This window comes from Tupaia chinensis, unplaced genomic scaffold (genome assembly GCF_000334495.1).
Source record: "Tupaia chinensis unplaced genomic scaffold, TupChi_1.0 Scaffold141173_1, whole genome shotgun sequence".
Taxonomy (NCBI): Eukaryota; Metazoa; Chordata; class Mammalia; order Scandentia; family Tupaiidae; genus Tupaia; species Tupaia belangeri.
The window spans coordinates 1,039,048-1,059,305 of record NW_006201036.1 but is presented as its reverse complement, the minus strand read 5'-3'; the positions used below and the strand labels follow the sequence as shown (position 1 = coordinate 1,059,305).

Here is a 20,258-nt window from a genome sequence, read left to right as displayed (position 1 = left end):
AGTGAGAAAGCCCCCCGCTCCCCTGGGCCAGGATCACACCACAATTCCTTCCCCCTGCACTTCTCCCTCCTTTCAGGATTTTAGGCCCTCATACACGTGCACCTGACTTGGTTTTCCAAGTTCCCGGGCCTGGGACTTGAACTGTGCAGTTCAGAGGGCCATGTGAAATCTGGTACCTTAATTGCCAGGCATTCTTTTTTAAACTTATAATCTTTCCGACGTCATATTTCAGTTCAAAATTCTGTGTTTGATTCATCCCTATTTATACTTATTCTTGAATTTTCAGGCTTCATAGGCAGTATTTCCTTGTATAAATATGTCCCAGGTTTACCCTCCTCTCGATAGCAGGGGTGTGCTCCGCTTTCCAAGGTCCTGCAGGTGCCGACTGGAGGTTCCTGCACGTGCTCCCCCGGGCATGCGCGCCAGGGTTTTCCTGGGAACTGACGGGCTGCAGGGCATGCGCTTTGTTGGCCTAGTTCTCTCCCCAGCAGTGTGTGCCGTCAGTGTCCCCGCCACACTTGACATGGCATGTGGTCATGACCAGTTCGTGGGGACCGATGAAGGTGTGACGGCCCGGTGTATGGCGCCTTCAGTGTCGCACTTTCATTTGCAGGTTGTCAGTTCGTTTAAATGGGGCCAACCTTGATGTCTCCTTTAAGCTCAGAATTAATGTCTCCTAAGGAGCTTCACGTTTATTTTCCGTTACAAAGTGGTTCTTTGGTGAAGTCGTAATTGCGAAGCTGCCGCTCATTGGTTGGTTCCTACCTCATAGCCAGCAGCTCTCGGATCCGAGCCACAGTCGCTAAGGTGGCCTCCATGAAGCTAAGGGTTTTCTCAGCCCTGAGGCATTATTTGCCCTTTTCCCGGGGTTGGAATTTGCCCTAATGGGACAAGAGCAGTGGTGGGTGGGACAGCCAGGGGCCTCCTGAGAGACCAGGTGGTGGCACCGGGTGTAGTCATTCATGGTAACTTTAATGGGTTTGTCATTTAAAATGGCTAAACCTTTGGTCTCTGCTAGACTAGCTGTCAGTGCATGTAATGCAGACCTAGTTCCTTCTCCTAAGACATGAAAGGGCTCGGAACCAGAAAGCTTGGGAAGCGGTGCTTTAAGTGCATGTCGATGAAGGAACAGACGTTTTATTATTGCTGGTGGTGGTCACTGGGAAAGAGAACTTTAACAGATGAGCGTACTTATATTCAGGTTGTATATTATCTTAAGTGAACTTTGAATTCTTTGCCTTAAACTTTTGTTTCTGACTAGATTACTTTTGTACATAAAATGCTTTGCAGGTGCTGACCTTAAGGAAAGAGCCAAAATGAACTCCAGTGAGATTGGTCCTTTCGTGTCCAGAATAAGAGCCACGATTAATGACATTGGTAAGCACAGTTGAACCCTCCTTCCAGCGCGCTGGAGACAGTCGCAAATGATGTATCCTTTGATCAATGCTTAGATTAGATGATCATGACCTCTAGCTGGTTGCTTTAAAATAGCACTTAATATGTTTAATTTGAAAAATGATGTAAAATATTTTATAATTATAGGTGCCTCCTTTGTTGTGATAGCATGGCGTACAAGGGGGACTTCAAATGTTTGTGGAAAAATGGAATTAAAGTGTGACTGTTTTGTCAGAGAAAAATTTGAAATCCATTCATAGTCCTTTTTTCTTTTTGGTGTTTTTTCCTTAAGGCATGTGCGCTCACTGGAGAGGAAGAGAGACAGACACAGTGAGAGAGAAAGTGAGAAATCACCCCCGCAGGGATGGCCACACCACAATCTCTTCTCCTCTGCTCTCCTCCCGGGATCTTGGGCATGCATGCACATGAGCCTGGCATGAATGTCAAGGCACCACGTCCGGGACTCAAACTGTGGTCAGCCATGTGAGAGTCTAGCAATGTAACCACTGTGCCATCTGGTGGTTCCAAAATTCATTCATAGTCTTTTCATCACAGACATTTTCTGTGAACTTTTTGAAGACCACCCCCTAACCCTGCCTTTTATGAGGGTCTTTATTAAAAACAGAGTAAGTTGGCATAAGCCTTTTACTTCAGATACCTATCTTTATTTTTGAAAAAGTTTTTATGTATTTCTTCCATGAGGGAGAAGGAGAGGGACAGAGAGGGGGACAGAAGGGCCGTCCCAGCAGGTTTTATGCCATGAGCTCTCCTAGTCTAGCGGCCTGGAGTGTGGAGACGTACCCATGTGCCTGACCTGCACTGTCGGGCCGGGCCGGGAGCCTTCCCACGCAGCTCCAGCTGTCCTGTCTGCTGCTGTGTTACCACCCGACACCTTGGGATGTCTGTGTCTCTTAAATAGGGCCATATTGGGACCAGCAGTTGGCCTAATGGCTATGTAGCTGGACTCCCATGTAGTTGACCATGATTCGAGTCCCGGACCCAGTGGCTTAAATTCACGCCGGGTGCGTGTGCGTGTGCCCAAGATCCCGAGAGGAAAACGGAAGAGAAGGGATTGCGGTGTGGCCACCGCCCTGGGAGTGATTTCTCGCGTTCTTTCTCTTTTTGGTGAGCGCACGCGCCCTATAGCAAACCCCCCCCCCCCAAAAAAAAAGGGCTGTATTATTTTCTTAGATTTTCAATAGCCAGCAGTTTAATTTATTACTACTTAATTATTCCACTGCCTTATCTGAAATTTTAAATTAATGACTTATTATTTTCTTTAAACTTTGAGCCAGGTGTGCTCACTGGAGAGAAAGAGAGAGGGACCAAGTGAGAAAGCATCCCTGAAGGGGAATCGTCCCACTGAAATCCCGTCTTGTCCGTTTCTCCCTTCCTGGGGCTTAGGGCACGCACGCACATGCTCCTGGTGATCCCTTCCTCTCGCAGGTCTGGGACTCGCTCGGGGGGTCCCAGCTGCCACACCACCATACCACCATTGGCCTTAAATTAATTCTTCGTTAGCAAGCACTTAGACTTGTTTTTGATGTTTGTGTTCATAATAAAGCAGCGACCATTGTCGTAAATAGGAGTAAATTCCTAAGCATGGAATTGCGTACCAAGTGTCACGTGTTCATTTTATATTTCCAGCAGTTGTGTAATAGTACTGGCCTGTACACCTGCCAGCATTTAACAAACGTCTTTTTAAGTTTGTCAAGGTTAAAAAAAAGTTTCAACTTACATTTTCCTAAATGCTTATTTGATGTTTGTCTTTCCAAATTAAACTTTCCTTTTCTCTTGTGTAAATTGTCTTTTTCTATCCTTCATCCATCTTTTATAGAACTATTTAATAACTACTTATTTATTTAAAAACTTGACAGTGATCCTTTGTCATTAAACTTGTTACTGACATTTATCTTCTAATACGAGCTTCTCATTTGACTCCAGGAGCTTTTTTGTTTCGTTACAGTTTATTGATTTCTTGTATGAGGGAGATATATATATAGAGAGACAGAGACAGAGAGACAGCCCTCCAGCAGGATGTGTGTGCAGGCCCCGGCAGTGTCTGCTGGCCTGGGTCATGGGTGTGTGGCCCCTGTTTGCTCAGGGAGGTCCCTGGACACTCGCTCAGGGCCCTGCCCAGGTGGGCCCACCTGCATTGCTGCTGCACCACCTGCAGGCTCCAGATTCCAGGAGCTTTAAACGTAACACTTTCAAAATCTAGGCAATAGTAGGGTCCCTTCACTATTCCTTTTCCTTTAAGATTTCTTTGTTGATTTTCACATAATCAGTTCTTCCGAATGAATTTAGAATTATTATTTTTTAAAACAAGGGTGAAATTGCTCTGTTGGGATTGTGATAAGAATTTCATTAAATCTTGTTAAGAAGGAATTGCTGTTTCTACGACCTTGACTCTTTCCACCCGTGGTGTGCATTGCTCTTGCTTTTGAGGTCGTTATGTTTTATGCCGTACTTTGAGAAAGTTTCTAATGGTGCTACAGAATACTCACGTTGGTCTTGGTTTTGTTCCTCATTTCCCTCCTCAAATTAATTCCTAGCTATTTTATAGCATTCATTTGTTTGAGCAGGATCATCTCCACCCTCATTTCTGTTGTGGTCTTATTATTAAACATTGTAGGTGGGGCCATCAGATGGCGTGGTGGTTAAGGTGCTAGACTCCCACATGGTCGACCACGGTTCAAGTCCCAGACCTGGCGGCTTGCTGTCTCACTTTTCTTCTCTCTCTCTGTTTTTCTCTTGTCTGTCTCTCTCTGGTGAGTGCATGTACCCTATAGCAAATTTTAAAAATAAAGAAAGAATTATTGGGACCAGCAGATAGTGTAATGGCTAGGTTGCTGGACTCCCACGTAGTTGACTACAGTTTGAGTCCCGGATCTGGCAGCTTAAACTCACACTGGGCGCGAGTGCGTGTGTGCCTGAGATCCCAAGAGGAGAATGGAGGAGAAGGGATTGCGGCATGGCCATCCCCCCTGGAGAGTGATTTCTTGCTTTCTGTCTCTCTGTTTCTCTCTATCTTCCTGGCGAGTGCACATGTCCTATAACAAAAACCTCTCCAAGAAAAAGAGAAAGAATTATTTAAAAAAAAAAAGAAAAGAAAAGAAAAGATGATAGGAAAGTTGTGGGTTTTATGCGCTCATCCATGCCTCCTTACTGACCCCTTAGTTACTGATCCTCAGTCAGGTCTCTGTGTCCTCCAGATGAAAACTTCATTCAGCTCATTGTTACCTTCAGAGAATGAAGTTTTTACCTTCTCATTTCCTAACATTTTAATCTTACATATGTTTCTTACTTTACATTTTGGCTAAGGCCCTCAGTACAGTATTCGTTTATTAAGGTGAACTTGTTCATCTTTGTCTTTCTTTGATGTTCGTGAGTGCCTTTGTTATTTTGCTAGTAATTTTCATGTAAGTTTCTTTCAACTTCGTTTGACTTTGTTACTGTTTTCCAGTCAGGAATAAGCATAAAGATTTATCAAACGTCCACTGGCCTGGATCATGGGTGTGCGGCACCTGTTTGCTCGGGAGCTTCTAAATACGTTATGCCCCTAAAACATGTCGGGATTGTTCGTGATGTATATTACAGATCTGCCTCACTTAGTCATGCCGTACTCAGTTGTACTAGTCAGTTCCCTGCTGCATGCTGGCCTGCATTACTGGGATGAACTCGGCTTGGTCACTGTGGTTTGGGCTGGTGGCGGTTTCTAATCTGTGTGTTCTATTTAAAGTTTTCTGGTGTATTTGTAAATGAGATCGATCTCTTTGTTGTGATATTATCCTCCTTAGACTTGGTATCGAGATCCTGCCTTCATAGATTGAGGTATAAAGCTTCCCATAGTTTTCGGTGCTATACAGAGAGGTCATTTGTTATTTGAAAGATTAGTAAAATTTAATCATTTACTATCTTGGGGGCTTGTGTGGTTTTGGTATTGTATTCTCTTTAAAATATTTTTAAAGTTAAAATTAAAAATTACACATATGTATAATATATATAAACTTTATAATTTTATAAAATGTGTGTGTGTGTGTATATATATACACACACATATACATAGTATGTATAATTTAAAGTTTACTCTAGGGCACGTGTGCTCACTGAGGTAGAGGGATGTGAGAAGGCAGGCCCCTGGAGGGGTGGCCACACTGCAATCCCTTCTCCCCTATTCTCCTCCTGGGGTTTTGGGCATGGGCATATACTCGCCCAGTGTATTTTCCAAGCCACTGGGTCTGCATAGCCGACTGTGTGGCATCCAGCTGCCTTATCTACCACACCACCTGCTGGCTCCAAAATAAACATTTTGATTTCTGCAGTGGTTACCGGTTTAGCCTGCTTCTCTGCTGGCGTCACCCCGGGCTCTTTCATGCTTCTCTCCACCTTCAGCCTCATGTCCCGGTGTCCCTGAGACGAGTGGGAACTGTGTTCTAAGGAGAACAGAGCTCACCTTGGAATGAGTGTTGAGGGTGACTGTGACTGTATGTGTGCTGGCCAACCTGCGGCCTGCTGGCTAAAACGGCCGGACCCCACACGGCGGACCGGTGGTTAGTCCCAGACCCAGTGACGTGGCAAACATACCAGACGCGTGTGGGTTGTGACGTGAACTGTCCCCGTGGCTGGTATTTTCTCATTTTAACCTTCTCTCTCTTTGTCTCTTTCCAGCAAATGCACGCACGCCCTGGTAATTTTTTAAAAATATACGAGTATGTACTGGGAATGCTGAGACTGCTCTCGCTGATTAAATTGCCAGATGTTTCTTCCAGAGCCCTTTATGTTCTGTGTTCTGAAAGAAACTGGAATTTTTCTGGGACTCTTTCTTTAGAGAAGTGTTCTCTTTTCTATGATGGTAGCTGTAGCAGTCTGCTCTGAGTTCTTGCCCAGTCTCCGTCTTTGTTCCCAAGGTCCCGACTGTATTTTTTTTTTTTTTTAAGAGATTTTTGCTATAGAGCGCATGCGCTTGCCAAAAAGTCAGAGAGACAGAGAGTGAGAAATCACCCCCCAGGGGAGATGGCCACGCCGCAATCCCTTCTCCTCCATTCTCCTCTCGGGATCTTGGGCACTTACGTACACGCGCCCAATGTGAGTTTAAGCCACCGGGTCCGGGACGCAAACTGTGGTCGGTTACATGGGAGTCCAGTGACATAGCCATTACGCTAACTGCTGGTCCCCCTACTGTATTTTTATTATGATATTATGGTGTACTTAAAATTTTCAAGCTATTTTTTGTGTGACTATGTGAAATTTTGGAGAACTACGTTTCTCGATACTTATTTAATGCAAGTTGAATATCCTTCATTTAAAATGTTTGAGACCAGAAGTGTTTCGGATTTTGGAATATTTACATATATATATATATATAATGAGATCTTGGGGATGGTACTAAAGTCTAAATTAAAATTATTTTTATATATTTTTTTTGTATTGTACTGTTTTGATTGTGACCTTCCCCATGAAATTAGGGGTGGGATTTTCCACCCGTGACCTCATGATTGTACTCAAAAGGATTTAGATTTTGGAGCATTTTGGATGTCACAGTTTAGGATCACAGTTGTTTACCCTGTATGTTAAAAGCCAAGGACAAGTGTAGTTTCCCTTTGATTGTTTTGAAGAGGAAGGACACCACAGTGCAGAAGCGGGCATGGCAGATGTATAGACACACGCACTCTGGACTCACTGTGCACCCTGATGTGAATTTCATGGGACTTTCGTGTGTTAGGAATCAGTAGTTTTATGTTTTTACCACAGTTTAAAAATGCAAAACCCTGTCATGCACAGGTTGTACTAAAACAGCCTCTAGGTCTATTTTTCTTCTGTTTATTTCAGATGTTTTCTGTCTTTTGTATTTTTCCTGTTGTAAGGAACTCTAGTTTTTCATTCTCTTCATTTATTGATTTAAAAAACCGACTCACTTCAGTTCCAATTTGGACAACTTGCTTCTTGTATGACTCAGACCTTTTTCTTTAGTTTTGCTTTTTGGAGAGTTTAAAGCCTTTGTACTCTTTGGTAGGGGAGTTCACGATACTGTATTTTGGAGTTAAGTATTCTTGGTTAAAATTCAGAGTGAAATAGAGCATAAAACTTGCAGATGAGTTGGAAGCTGAAGAGATTAGTAAGAAAAGTAAAACAGAATTTGTGTCATATTAAAATATCAGAGAAAAGCAACATTAGCTTAAGGACAAATTAAATAGTAGGATGTTGAAATAAGCTAAATAATTACCATTAATATAAATTGATTAAAACTTGCAGTTAAAACATAGATATTTTGACTATGTTATAACATTATTTTTTAACATACGGGCTGAACAACTGTGATCCAAAATCAACTGACTACTGTTCGTAATAACTGTATCTGTTCATGGACGTGTGATCTGTTTGCAGAAGAGTGTCATGTCCTGGACCCGACGTCTCTGCTGAATATCGGAAGATTGACCTATAGAGAAGCATGTTCTCTGTTAACAGTTAGAAACAGAAGATATAACAGAGATTTAACAATCTTATGTCTGTAAATTGAAAGAGAACTACATGAGTCAAGGAAGAAACTGTAATAGAAAAATATACTAAGACTGATCATAAAATTACATATATCCAGTACTTGAGGTTTGGGTAGAGTGATGTTTGTGCAAAACTCATAGCCTTCGATTCATATGATAGCATGAGTACGTCACTGACAAACATCTAAGCATTACCTTAAAAGTGATTTAATGCTATACATCCCAAAAAGTTGGAGGAAAATAAAAACACACAGATCAGAAAGCAGTCAAATGGTGTTAGGTTGGTGCACAAGTAATTGTGGTCTTGCATCATGGAAATTTGCTGTTCGACATTGAAATGCATTCTTAAAAAATTGTTGTTATGGGAACCAGCAGTTAGCATAATGGCTGTCGCTGGACTCCCATGTAGTCGACCGCGGTTCGCGTCCTGGACCCGGTGGCTTAAAACTCACGCTGGGCACGTGTGCGTGCGTGCCCAAGATCCCGAGAGGAGAATGGAGGAGAAGGGATTGCAGCGTGGCCATCCCCCTGGGGGAGGTGATTTCTTGCTTTCTGTCTCTCTGTCTCTCTTTGTCTGTCTGGCGAGTGCACATGCCCTATAGCGAAAAAACCTCTCAAAAAAAATTGTGGTTATGTTATATATTATTTTAATGTGCATTTCCCATTTTATGTTTTTTTTTTTTTTACTAATGACATTACTTGCTGTTTGTTTTATATGTATTTTAGACTATGGAAATGATGTTAGACCAAAGCATATTTGGGGAATTTTCTTACTCGATTTCAAAATGGGTCGTAAAGCAGCAGAGACCGCTTGCAACATTAAGAACGCACTGACCTGGGAACTGCCAGCAACATGCAGTGCAGTGGCGGTTCTAGGCGTTTTGTAAAGGAGATTAGAGCATTGAAGGTGAGGAGTACAGTGACCGACCATTGGAAGCTGACAGCGACCAGCGAGAGCCATCATTGAAGCCGATCTCCCATCTACATGAGAAGCTGCTGAAGAACTCAGCATCGAGTGTTCTTTGGTCTTTGGGACTTGAAGCAAATTGGAAAAGTGAAAAAGCTTGGTAAGTGGGTGCCTCATGAGCTGACCGAAAATCAAAAACTTGCCATCTTTTTGTGTCACATTCTCTTATTCTGGGCAACAGTGAACCATTTCTTGATTGAATTGTGACACGCGACAAAAAGTGGATTTTATACAACTGACGACAGCTGATTGGTTGGACCCAGAGGACACTTCCCAAAGCCAAACTTGCACCCAAAAAAGGTCACGGTCACTGTTTGTTGGGGTCTGATCTGCCACGGCTTTCTGGGTCCTGGCGAAACCATTGAACCTGAGAAGTGTGCTCTGTGGACTGACGAGACCGCCACGTGTAGCCGGCGTCGGGCAGCAGAGGGCCTGGTGCTCCACGGCGGAGCCTCACCGCCAGCACACGGCCAGCGCTTGCCATGATGGAAGAGTGGGGCTATGACGTCTGTCCCACCTGCCATTTTCGCTACTACTACTTCAAGCATCTTGACAGCTTTTTGCAGGGAAAACACAACCAGCAGGAGGCAGAAGGTGCTTCCCAAGAGTTTGCTGAATCCCGAAGCTTGGATTTTTATGCTACAGGAATAAACTTATTTCTAATGGGGGAAAATAATGTATTGATTGTAATGGTTCCTATTTTGATTAATAAAGATGTGTTTGAGCCTAGCTGTAATAATTTAAAATTCCCAGTCCCAAGCCGCAGTTACTTTTGCCCCACCCTGGGTAGATACAGATAGAAAGGCAGTAGAGGGGAACGCAGGGCCACATGCTGAGGGCCGGGCACGTGCACACACGGTCCGTATCGCAGATGCATGAGGGGCGTGCCGCAGAGACCAGGGATCATAGTGGTAAGGAAAACCACGAGGAAACTGAGTAATGCAGTATGACATTCCTGGGTCAAGGACAAACCGTGGGCTGGTAGACCGCTGAAGGGACTGAACCGGGCTAAGTGTTTGCACAGAGAAGCCGCAGGCCCAGTTTTTATAGTAGGGTTAGAGGTTTACATTTCGGGGGTTTATCTGACTAGGAGGTATGGGTCTTTATACTCTTTTTTTTTGGGGGGGGGGGGAGGTTTTTGCTATAGGGTGTGTGCTGGCCAGAAAGACAGAGACAGACAGACAGAGAGTGAGAAATCACCCCCCTGGGGGGATGGCACCCCCGCAGTCCATTCTCCTCTCAGGATCTTAGGCACACACGCACGCTCGCCTGGCGTGAGTTTAAGCCACCGGGTCCGGGAGTCTAACCATGGTCGACTACATGGGGGTCCGGTGACATAGACATTACGCTAACTGCTGGCCCCATGGTCTTTATACTCTTACGTGTGGTGTTTCATCGGGTAGTAGAGTGTTTACTCCTAAACTTATTATTTCAAACTAGTTTAATCTTTGTACCTAAATCTGACAAAAACAATGGGACAACATAAGAAGAGAAGTCTCATTTGAGTGTATGTCATATCTGGCAGGTTGTAAAAAAAAAAAAAGTTGGATTTTCCCAGGAGCGCAGGGGGGTTTCCATTTGAGATGTCAAAATTAATTCATCACATTAGCCAACTAAAATACATTGTGTTTATCTCAGTAGATTATGAAAAAGTGTTTTCCAAGTGTCAGCTCAGGAGGATTAGAAGGAAGCTTCCTAAGCCCGATGAAAGGTGTCTCCCAAAGTCTGAAACAGGACAAGAGGGCCTGTCACCGCCTGTCTAGTCTGGGCTCAGAGCGAGGTTGGCCATGTGGCAGCCTGCTACCTTAACCTGTCCTTCATCTGCTGGGCCGGCAGGCTCGTACTTTAATCCCACTTTTTCACAACCCTTTCCAAGTCCTTTTGTGTGGATATTGACTTGTGAATGGACACACACATGCATACAGCCATGAAATCAGTAGGAGGACACCACAGGGGCATTTTGGGCAAGAGGACAGAGGCAGCCAGTCCTAGGGAAGGTCAGCCTCATTCGTAATCAGAAGTGCAAGTGAAGACCACTGGAGTTCATTTTGGCTCTTTCCTTAAGGTCAGCACCTGCAAAGCATTTTATGTACAAAAATAACCCTAGCCAGAAACAAAAGTTTAAGGCAAAGAATTCAAAGTTCACTTAAGATAATATACAACCTGAATGTGACTACGCTCATCTGCTTCCTGGGTTGAAACACCCATGACCAAATAAAGCGTTCTGTTATTTACAGTCAGAGTTGGGAGTCGTCGACATTTCAAAGCTAGAAGTCTGCAAAACTAAGCAGCCCGTAGTTCCAGGGGGTGCGGAGGAGGAGCGTGGGCCCAGAAGCACCTCACGCGATGCCCCCTTTGGGTGCGGGAAGACAGGCAGGAGAGCAGCGGTGTGTCGGATCCTGCCAGCCCGGCCCCGGCTGAGTGGGGCTGGCTTCGTCCTTCTTCGGCTTCCTGCCTGTTTATGCTGAGCATTCCAATGTGCTTAAATTAGGCTGGTTTTTAAAAGATTCATCCCATCTTGCAAACATTTATGTTATTTTTGGAATAACTTTCATTTATCTGTATGATTCATGTATTTTATTTTTCCAAAAAGCCGAAATTCTACAGTTTTAGAAACCATCTCCTAGTCTGAAGGCCTTTCAAGGGAGAGCAGCCGTTTGCTTGTCTGCAGAGTGGGAGCGTGGCCGGTCGTGCGCTGAGCCCTCCAGCTCTCTCCGAGAAGAGGGCTTCCCCGGAAGAGGCTCTGCCCATGGGCGTCCGTGGGTGCTGGGCCTGCCGTGTGTTGGTGAGCCTGCTTCACATACCATATGCTGGCGACTCAGGCGGCAGTGACCGTAAGGGTCTCTCAAGCTGGCTGGGAGGTCATAGGTGACCTGTTCTCACCTGGCCACCGGTCCTGCTGCTCGTTACCCTGTCTCTCACCTTCAAGGATGGGTCTGGGTTGAAGGCACAGAACAGATTATTAAAACACTGAGCAAGTCAGGAGGAGGCAGCGACATGGCACTGTCCGCATTCACGGCGGTTTCCCTCGGTTTAGCAGACCTGGGCTCTTCTGGTGCGCCTACCCGTTTTCCACTGAGACAGTGTAGGCGCATCGCTCTGGACCACTGCACCGGCAGGGCGGAGCAGACATGGTAGTGACCTCACTGAGGGCCGCTCGGGTGTGTAGTGAGGGCTTAGACGAGTAGGGATTTCAAAGTATTCTAAAGTTTTTTATTCAAGATGGATTGCTTCATGCGTGCACAAGAGTGAGAGCAAGAAAGAGAAAAGAAGCACCCACCATGGGGCTTGGCCATGACCCCCTTCCGCCAGTCCTGCCTGTCAGGGCCCTGGGCATGTGCACTCCCACCTGTGTGCTTTCAAGCCACTCGGGCCGGGGACTGGAGCGTGTTTGGCATGTGGCTTCCAGCTCCATGGGCCTGTATACTACCCACTGTGCTGCAGAGGCTGGAAGCCTTTTAGAATTCTCCCTTACATAGAAGCCGAGGGGACAGTACCACTTCTGTCAAGTTGAGGTATTGAAGAATTGCTTCATAGTGATAAATGAATATTTGAAAGAGGTTTCCACTAGAATAAAAAAAAAAAAGTAAGAGAGATTTTTGCTGTAGGGTGTGTGTTTTCTCTAGAGAGACAGTGAGAAATCACCCCTGGGGGGATGGCCATGCTGCAGTCCCTTCTCCTCCATTCTCCCAGGATTTTTGGGCATGCACACACATGCGCCTGGCGTGGTATTTAAGCTGCTGGCTCTGAGACTTGAACTGTGGTTGTCTATGTGGGAGCCCAGCGATGTAACCATTACACCACCTGCTGGTCCTGATTTAAATAAATTTTTGAGTTTCTATGTTTCTTCTGAGAGAGACACAGACAGACACCCGTAACGGGGGTAGGGGCTGAGATGGTGCCCCCAGCCGTAGCCGGTCTCTGGTTATAGGCACATGTGTTCCCGGTACACTCAGGAGGTCTGTGGGCCTGAATCCCGGATGTCGCCCTGTGTCGGCCCTGCAGAGCTGTGTGTTCTGCGGGGTCCCTGCCTGGCCCCTCTGCCCCTGTAGACTGTGGAATCTGGTGTCAGGCGGATGATGTCTGTCCGCAGTCTTTCAAGTGCCAGGCATTTTCAGCTTTCCTTTGCTTTCCCTGATAGAAAACTTTAATTTATTAGGTCGTTGGAAAGTCATGACACATTTTTGCCTAGAAAAACATAGACAAATATGTCATGGCTTTTCCAGTGACCCAATAGTTAGCTGTGTAAATGCAATTCTTTGAGTCAAATACAAAGGAAAATTTTTTGTACAAGGGAATGAGAAGATGCTTTATGAAAAGTCTGAGGTAAGTAAGTTGTAGGGGATAAACCTTCTAAAGTAGTACTCCTTATTTTCGCTAGCTTGTTTTTAAATGTCAGATACAGTACATTTGTGTGGAAAAGTTCCAAGTAATACGACATGTCACTGTCACTGATGGTTGCAGAGAAAAGTGACCACGTTTAATAGATGCACATTTGGAACTTCCGCCTTGCCCGCCCTTCCCAGAGGTGTGCCGTGGAGTCCAGCCCTCTCCCACGCCAGCCCAGCGGCCTGTGCCTAGTGCGTGCCTCTCCTGCTCCGTGGCCACGAGCTTCCCTCTCTCTGAGCTCGGAGGTGCAGCATGGCCACGTGTGGGTGCTGCTGGGAGGCCACAGGATCCGCGATCTGCTCAGGCTAACCTTTCCTCAGGTGTTGCCGTAAGTTGATGTTTATTTTGCTGTAGGAAAGTTCCATTGTGCACATTATTAAAATCCAGTGACCTCCTCTGAATCGTTCTGGTAGCTGGGCGGTTGGGTTGCAGATCCCCTGGTATGGAGTTGGGTGTGGATGTCAGTCTCCCCGTCCGGAACCTCCTACCTGCCGTGAGAGCCACAGGTGGGTTGTTTCTGGACATACCTGCCACACCTGTACTGGAGAGTCACTGGGGCGTGGCGAGTGTCACTGGAGGGCAGCTGGCTAGAGTGCTTGCACGGGCCAGGTGCCAGCCGATGGCAGCCCTTCCCGCGTGTTCAGAGGGACTTTCTGCAGTGCTTTCTCTGTGCTTCTGCCTGATCACCAGGAAGGTGTGAGTGTGTCCACCCCACCACGAGGATGACAGCGAGAGCGTGGGGTGTTGTTGGGTAGTCTGCGGTGGCGGGAACTAGGGTAGCCCAGGGGTCCGCACTGCCTGGCTGTGCAGCATCAGGCAGGCAGCAGGCTAGAAGTTTGGAGCTTCGGCAAGTAAGGAGTCAGGTGGGAGAAGAGAGCTGGAGGCATCTAGACTTTGATGTCCCTGAAGCCAGGACTCTGCGCTAGGCCCCTAGGGAGGGAGTGGGGACGGTGGAATGCTGGGTGGCATGGGGCTTCCCCACTTAGAGGCTGGGAGGAGGAGGAGAAGCAGAAAGGCCAGGGTAGGGAAGCAGGAAGAAGAGTATTCAGAGGGTTTGGTCGATCGGCCAGTGAGAGGTGACTCCTGGATTTCACCTCTGGCTCCTAATTGGTGGGATGGTGGGATTAACAAGCACTCATGTGGAAGGAGCGAGGAGTGTGGCAGCTATGGACAGCTCCTCCCTCCCTCCCTCCCTCCCTCCCTTCCTTCCTCCCTCCCTCCCTCCCTTCATTTTTTGGAGAGGTTTTGCTATAGGGCAAATGCGCTTGCCAGAAAGAGACAGAGAGACAGAAAGCGAGAAATCACCCCCCAGGAGGGATGGCCATGCCGCAATCCCTTCTCCTCCATTCTCCTCTCGGGATCCTGGGCACGCACGCACACGCGCCCAGCGTGAGTTTAAGCCGCCGGGTCCGGGACTCGAGCTGTGGTCGACTACCTGGGAGTCCAGCAGCACAGCTATTATGACATCTCCTGGTCCCTGGACAGCTGCTTTCTTGCCTGGCACATGGTGAAAAAGCTCTGTCCCGGGGCGTTTGGGAGCGCAGTCCTGCCCCCCGACTGATCGCTGGGCTTTCTAGTTACCTGAAACATCTCGGTGATGGGAAGGTATGTCCCGTGACTTGGCTTGGTGCTGATAAACTGTAAATGAGAGTATTGGCAAAGTTTTCCCTAAAATATAGATAAAGGTTTTTACATTTCTGTGAAGTAAAACACGCAGTTTATCCTGGCTTAGTTTCTTATCTAAGAGTTGAAGACTTTGAATATGATTAGGCATGAATGCTTTTTAACAAGTTTAAAGTGTTGTGTTTGTCACTTAACATTCAGTCATTATATTCATTTTAATTGCATAAAATGTTAAACTGAGAAATAGCTTGTAAAGATATAAATCCACTTAAAACTTCCTTCTTCATATTAGGGTTTAGAGATTTTTGAGTAACAAATATGAAAGAGCTTGAATGGATTCTAGGTTTATCCTTTTTAAACTTTCCATGTGATTTAGAGATTATCTGACACTTACTCATTGAAAGTCTAGAGATGATTGATTTTTTTAGACTTTAATTGCTTTTTATACAAGTCATACAGTTTTCTGATATTTCGTTTTTCGTTTTATCTGAAAGCAAGCGTATCTTATTCCGAAAATACTTATCAGTCAGTACCACAGTTATTATAATACAATTCAAGAGAGTATGCACTTATCATATTTCTTTGCTAGTGCATAAATGATTATTTGACTTTTATTTTTGATGCATTGTGTTAAGAATTGCTTAATGAAGGGACCAGCAGTTGGTGTACGCACTATGTCGCTGGACTCCCATGAGGTTGATTGTGGTTTGATTCCCGGATCCGGAGTCTTAAACTCACGCCGGGTGCATGTGCGTGTGTGCCCAAGATCCCAAGAGGAGAATGGAGAAGGGATAATGGCGTGGCTATCCCCCCTGGGGGGTGATTTCTCACTTTCTGTCTGTCTTTCTGGTGAGCGCACGTGCCCTATAGTAAAAACCTCTCCCCCCAAAAAATCAATAATTAATGTATAAATCGTAACTTTCACGTTCAGGATTTTATTGGTTTTGCTGACTGTCATTGGATGTCAATCACTTAATGATTTTTGACAGTTCAGTAGGCTTAATAAACAGGCTTTGTCACTTCAAAATATTACTCTGGAATATTGTAAACTTTGACAAGACCAAAAAAGGAATTTACTTTCATTCTTTTTGGCTTTTCTGTGTTTGTTACTTTTGATGTCTAAAGAATAGCTGAGTCTGTGTTTATTGTAAATATGCGAAACTTTTCAGCAGATTTTTCCCTAAAGCTCTTGCATATGTATAATTATTCTATTTTTTTAGAGAGAGTTTTGTAATAGGGCACATATGCTCGCCTGAAAGAGAGAGCCAGAAAGCGAGAAAGCACCCCCTGAGGGATTGGCCACACTGTAGTCCCTTCTCCTTTATTCTCCTCGCGGGATTTTGGGCATGCACACACACCCAACGTGAGTTTTAAGCCACTGGGCCCGGGACTCGAACTGCAGTCAACTATGTGGGAGTACAGCAACGTAACCATGATGCTATCTGCTGGTTCCGAGATATAACTATTCTAGGTATGCTAATGTGAGTAGCTTTAGGCCCCTCCTCAGCGTGGGCAGGAGCACGCCCGCAGAGCCGTGGGCAGGAGTGTTTCTCAGACACTGCCCGTCTGCTGTGTCCGCCCACCTCGGAGCGCGCGACGGTGCTTGCGACTGGCCAGTGCTGAGCCGTGGGCCACGTGTGGGAGCACCAGGGACAGGCTTTGGGGTTGTGCCCCGGTCGGGCTGTTACACACGGCACCGCCACAGCCACCGGTGAGTCTTCTCTTCTCGCGTTCGCAGGCCCCCTCGAGCGCAGCTGGCCCTGCCCGTCCGGCTGACAGTGTCCCCTGAGCAGTGAGTCTGTTAGCCTCCGGTGTGATGCGGCGTCGGGCCCCGGGGATGAGCCCAGGTCCTTGGGCTCCTCAGACCTCCCATGTGTGTGGATCACCTGGGGTCTTGCTGGGAAGCGGGTCCTGGCAGGAGTCTGGGTAGGCCCTGGGGTTCCCCATTTGCAACGAGCCCTTGGGATGCCTGTGCTGCTGGTTTGCAGACCACATTGCGTGCAGGGCTTCGAGCCCGGGGCTCGCTCAGAGTCCGAGACTCACGAGGCAGGGCAGCCAGGGCGAGAGTAAACTCTGGTGGGCGTGCCCTGTTCTTACCAGAAGAGGAAGTAACTGGCCGCGTAAACTGCACGTGAAGTGCCAAGAGCTCAATTCCATCCGAGACAGCAGTGGGAAGCGGAAATGGGTACAGTTGTGGCGGCAGAACCTTCCATGTACGGTTGCTGGGGGTCCGCATGGGGACTCACCCTGCAGCCTGCCATCTCTGCGCTCCCCACGGAGGGTTGTGTGGGAGGGGTTGGGTAGGAGGATGCCGTGGGGCTGACCCTCCTCCTTCCGTAGTCTACACGGGTGTCCTGAGGATGCTGCCACGTCAGGCTCGCAGGTTCCTGAGCTCTGGCGCGGTGCTGGGTCTCCGGGCACAGACTCAGCACACAGCGCTTCCCGTGGAGTCTCAGATGCGCTCATGGGTCCTTAGCGTAGCCATGGAAAGATGGCAGGGCTCGCAGAGCTGAGTCCTCGCACGGGCCTGGCTCTGCGTGTGGGGAGTGCTGCTAGGCCTCTGCGGTGGTTAGCAAGATGCTGGACCCAGGATGTCTGCTCAGGCAGCAGCAGCCTTCCGCGCCCTCGGGCTGAGTTCCTGGGCAGTGGGGACCTGGTAGGCACTTCCCAGGGGTTTGCTGGGTACATCAGTGTGCCTCTGGGAAGCCCGGGATAGCCTTGGGAACCCAGGGAGACTGTTCTCCACCTCCTGCTAGCTGCGGCCAAGGATTTGAGCCCGAGTTTGTCCTGAGCTCCCCACAGTTGCCCTTCCCTTCGGGCAGCAGCCTGGTGCCTGGCCTGGGCTGATGAAGCCGTGCCTGGTCTCAGTAAGGGCCTGGGGCCTCTGCTGATGTGTTGGGGTGCAGAGTGTCAGCAGGGGCGAGGCACGCAGCCTACCACGGAGGACCACGGGCTGGACTGATGCCCTGGCTCAGAGGCCATCAGTGAATGAGCTCATGGAAGGCTGTGTCCCGGACTTGGAGTTATACTGAACAATAGGGTCTTTTCAGTTGCTGAACTGCCTTTTTAAAAATTACAGGTGTTCTCTTCTGGTTGAGTTAGGACGTCACCATGTGTTTTATGTCGTATCGATGGTTCAATACATGTATTTTTAAAACACATTTATTTAACTTATCATTAATATTATTTTTAATTTGATTAGAGAGAGAGAAGGAAAGTGACAAAGCAAGCCACCAGGTCTGGAACTCGAGCTGCAGTTGGCCATGTGGGAGTCCAGTGCCTTAACCACCATGCCACCTGCCAACTCCTGTATTAGATTGTTTTGAAGATTTCTTGGTATGGTAGTATGATAATGCTGAATTTTTCCCAGTCTACTTTAATGAACTTTTGACACAATTGTACTCATAAGAATTAAGGATGACGGGCCAATCCTGTGAACCTAGTGGTTAAGGGAGCCAGATCCTGCATGGCCAGCCACAGTTCAAGTCCTTGACCTGGTGGCTTGAAAACTGCACCAGGTACATACGTTGTGCCCACATCCTGCCGGGATGGAGGAGTGGCGCCAATGGGATTAGGGTGTGCTCACACTCCGTTCAAGTGCTTCCACCCTCCCCATTTCTCTCTGGTAAGTGTGTGTACTCTCTTGCACTGAAAAAAAGAATAAAGGAAGTCCCCCCAAAAAAGAATAAAGGAGGTCCCCCCCGCCCCCCCCCAGGTATTTTTGCCATAGGGTGCATGCTTGCTGGAGAGAGACAGAGGGAGAGTGAGAAGTCACCCCAGGGGATGGCCGTGCCCTCAGGATTTGAACGCGCACATATGCTTGGTGTGATCTTTGTGCTGCCAGGTCTGGGACTTGAACCGTGGCTGGCCATGTGGGAGTCCAGCCCCTTAACCACTGCCACCTGCTGTCCCCAAGGAAGACACTGTTCGCGTTCACTCTGCGGCACTAAGTGAGCTTGTCCCTGGCACCAGAGCTGGCGTTCTCTGCGGTGCTCACAGTGGCAGGAGTCTGGCCCTCTGCCACTCTGCCCACATTCCTTTGTTTTTAGGTAAAGAGAGGATTGAGTGCTTATTTTATCATACCATCACTAGGCATTTTTCTGTCTTTTTTTTTCCCTAGTAAAAATAAAGTTTTTTTCTTTTTTCCATATGAATTAGCATACTCTGAAAGTGCTATGTTGGGCCTTGTGGAATGAATGTGGGCAGGAACGCTAGCCCTCAGCAGTTGGTTCTTGATGTAGTGGCACCTTCTGGAAGGAAATTGATGCTGTTCATATGCTAGTTTTCATCACAACTCGTGTAGTTTCTCCACTGTGTTCGGATTTTAACCTAGCCCTGGAATCCAGTTGTATTTACGGTACTGTTACTTTTGCCTTTTGGACACATGACTTCTTTTTTTTTTTTTTTTTTGAAACTCTTTAATTTTTATTTACTATCATTATTTTTAAAATTTGACCAGAAAGAGACAGAGTGAGAAAGCAAGCCTCCAGGTTCAGGACTTGAACCTAGTTGGACGTGTGGATGTTCAGTGCCTTAACCACCATGCCACCCGCTGGACCTGACATGCTTGTTTTAAGGTTTACCATGCCTGGACTCTCTCCCTTTTGGGACCAGCCTGTCCATCTGCAGGTGCCAGCCCGCCTGTCTGCAGGTCCCAGCCCGCCAGCCTGCAGGTCCCAGCCTCCAGTCTGCAGGTCCCAGCCTCCTGTCTTCAGGTCCCAGCCCGCCCCTCTGCAGGTCCCAGCCTCCCCTCTGCAGGTCCCAGCCTCCCGTCTGCTGTGCCTGTTGGCCCAGGCAGCTCCTTTGCGGCCAGCCAGGAGCAGGCCCCAGGAGGGCCCGGCACAGCCAGCCTGCAGGCTGCAGGGCTCCTTTCACTTTTGTGGTTCATTTAAAACTCCATGATGGGAATGGAAGTATGTTTATTAAGTGACAGCCAAGTTTTGGGTGAAATTAGAGATAATTAGAAATTAATTGCAATTTTCAGTTAACTTTTACCATATTTCTATTTTCTTAATTCTGTGTCCAGGCTTCCGACATACTATGTAGGGCCTGTCTGTTTTTTTTTCAATTTCTCTGCTTTGCTTAGGAGCACTGTTCTTCATGCTAAAGCAAATTTAAAAGTGATATGATTCGGTACCAGCAGATGACATAATGGTTACGTCACTGAACCCCCCACATAATTGACTGTGGTTCGAATCCCGGACCTGGCGGCCTAAAACTCACACCAGGCTTGTATACGTGCATGCCCCAAATCCCGAAAGGAGCATAGAGGAGAAGGGATTGGGGCATGGCCACCCTCCCCCCCAGGGCGATTTCTCACTTTCTGCGTCTGTCTCCCTCTTCAGCGAGCACATGTGCTCTATAGCAAAAGTGTATCTTAAAAA

At 47.1% G+C, this 20,258-nt stretch overlaps 1 protein-coding gene across 4 annotated transcripts in view; it reads left to right on the top strand.

The window, feature by feature from the left end:
- AUH (AU RNA binding methylglutaconyl-CoA hydratase) overlaps nucleotides 1-20,258 on the top strand; it is a 192,837-nt gene that overhangs the window by 50,494 nt on the left and 122,085 nt on the right. For 3 of the 4 annotated variants that reach the window (XM_027766111.1, XM_027766114.1, XM_027766110.1), the window contains one exon: nucleotides 1,291-1,377. The exons of the other annotated variant lie outside the window; for it this stretch is intronic. In XM_027766111.1, the coding sequence (XP_027621912.1) occupies nucleotides 1,291-1,377 (87 nt within the window). The remainder of the gene's footprint in view (nucleotides 1-1,290; nucleotides 1,378-20,258) is intronic. 4 annotated transcript variants of the gene reach the window in all.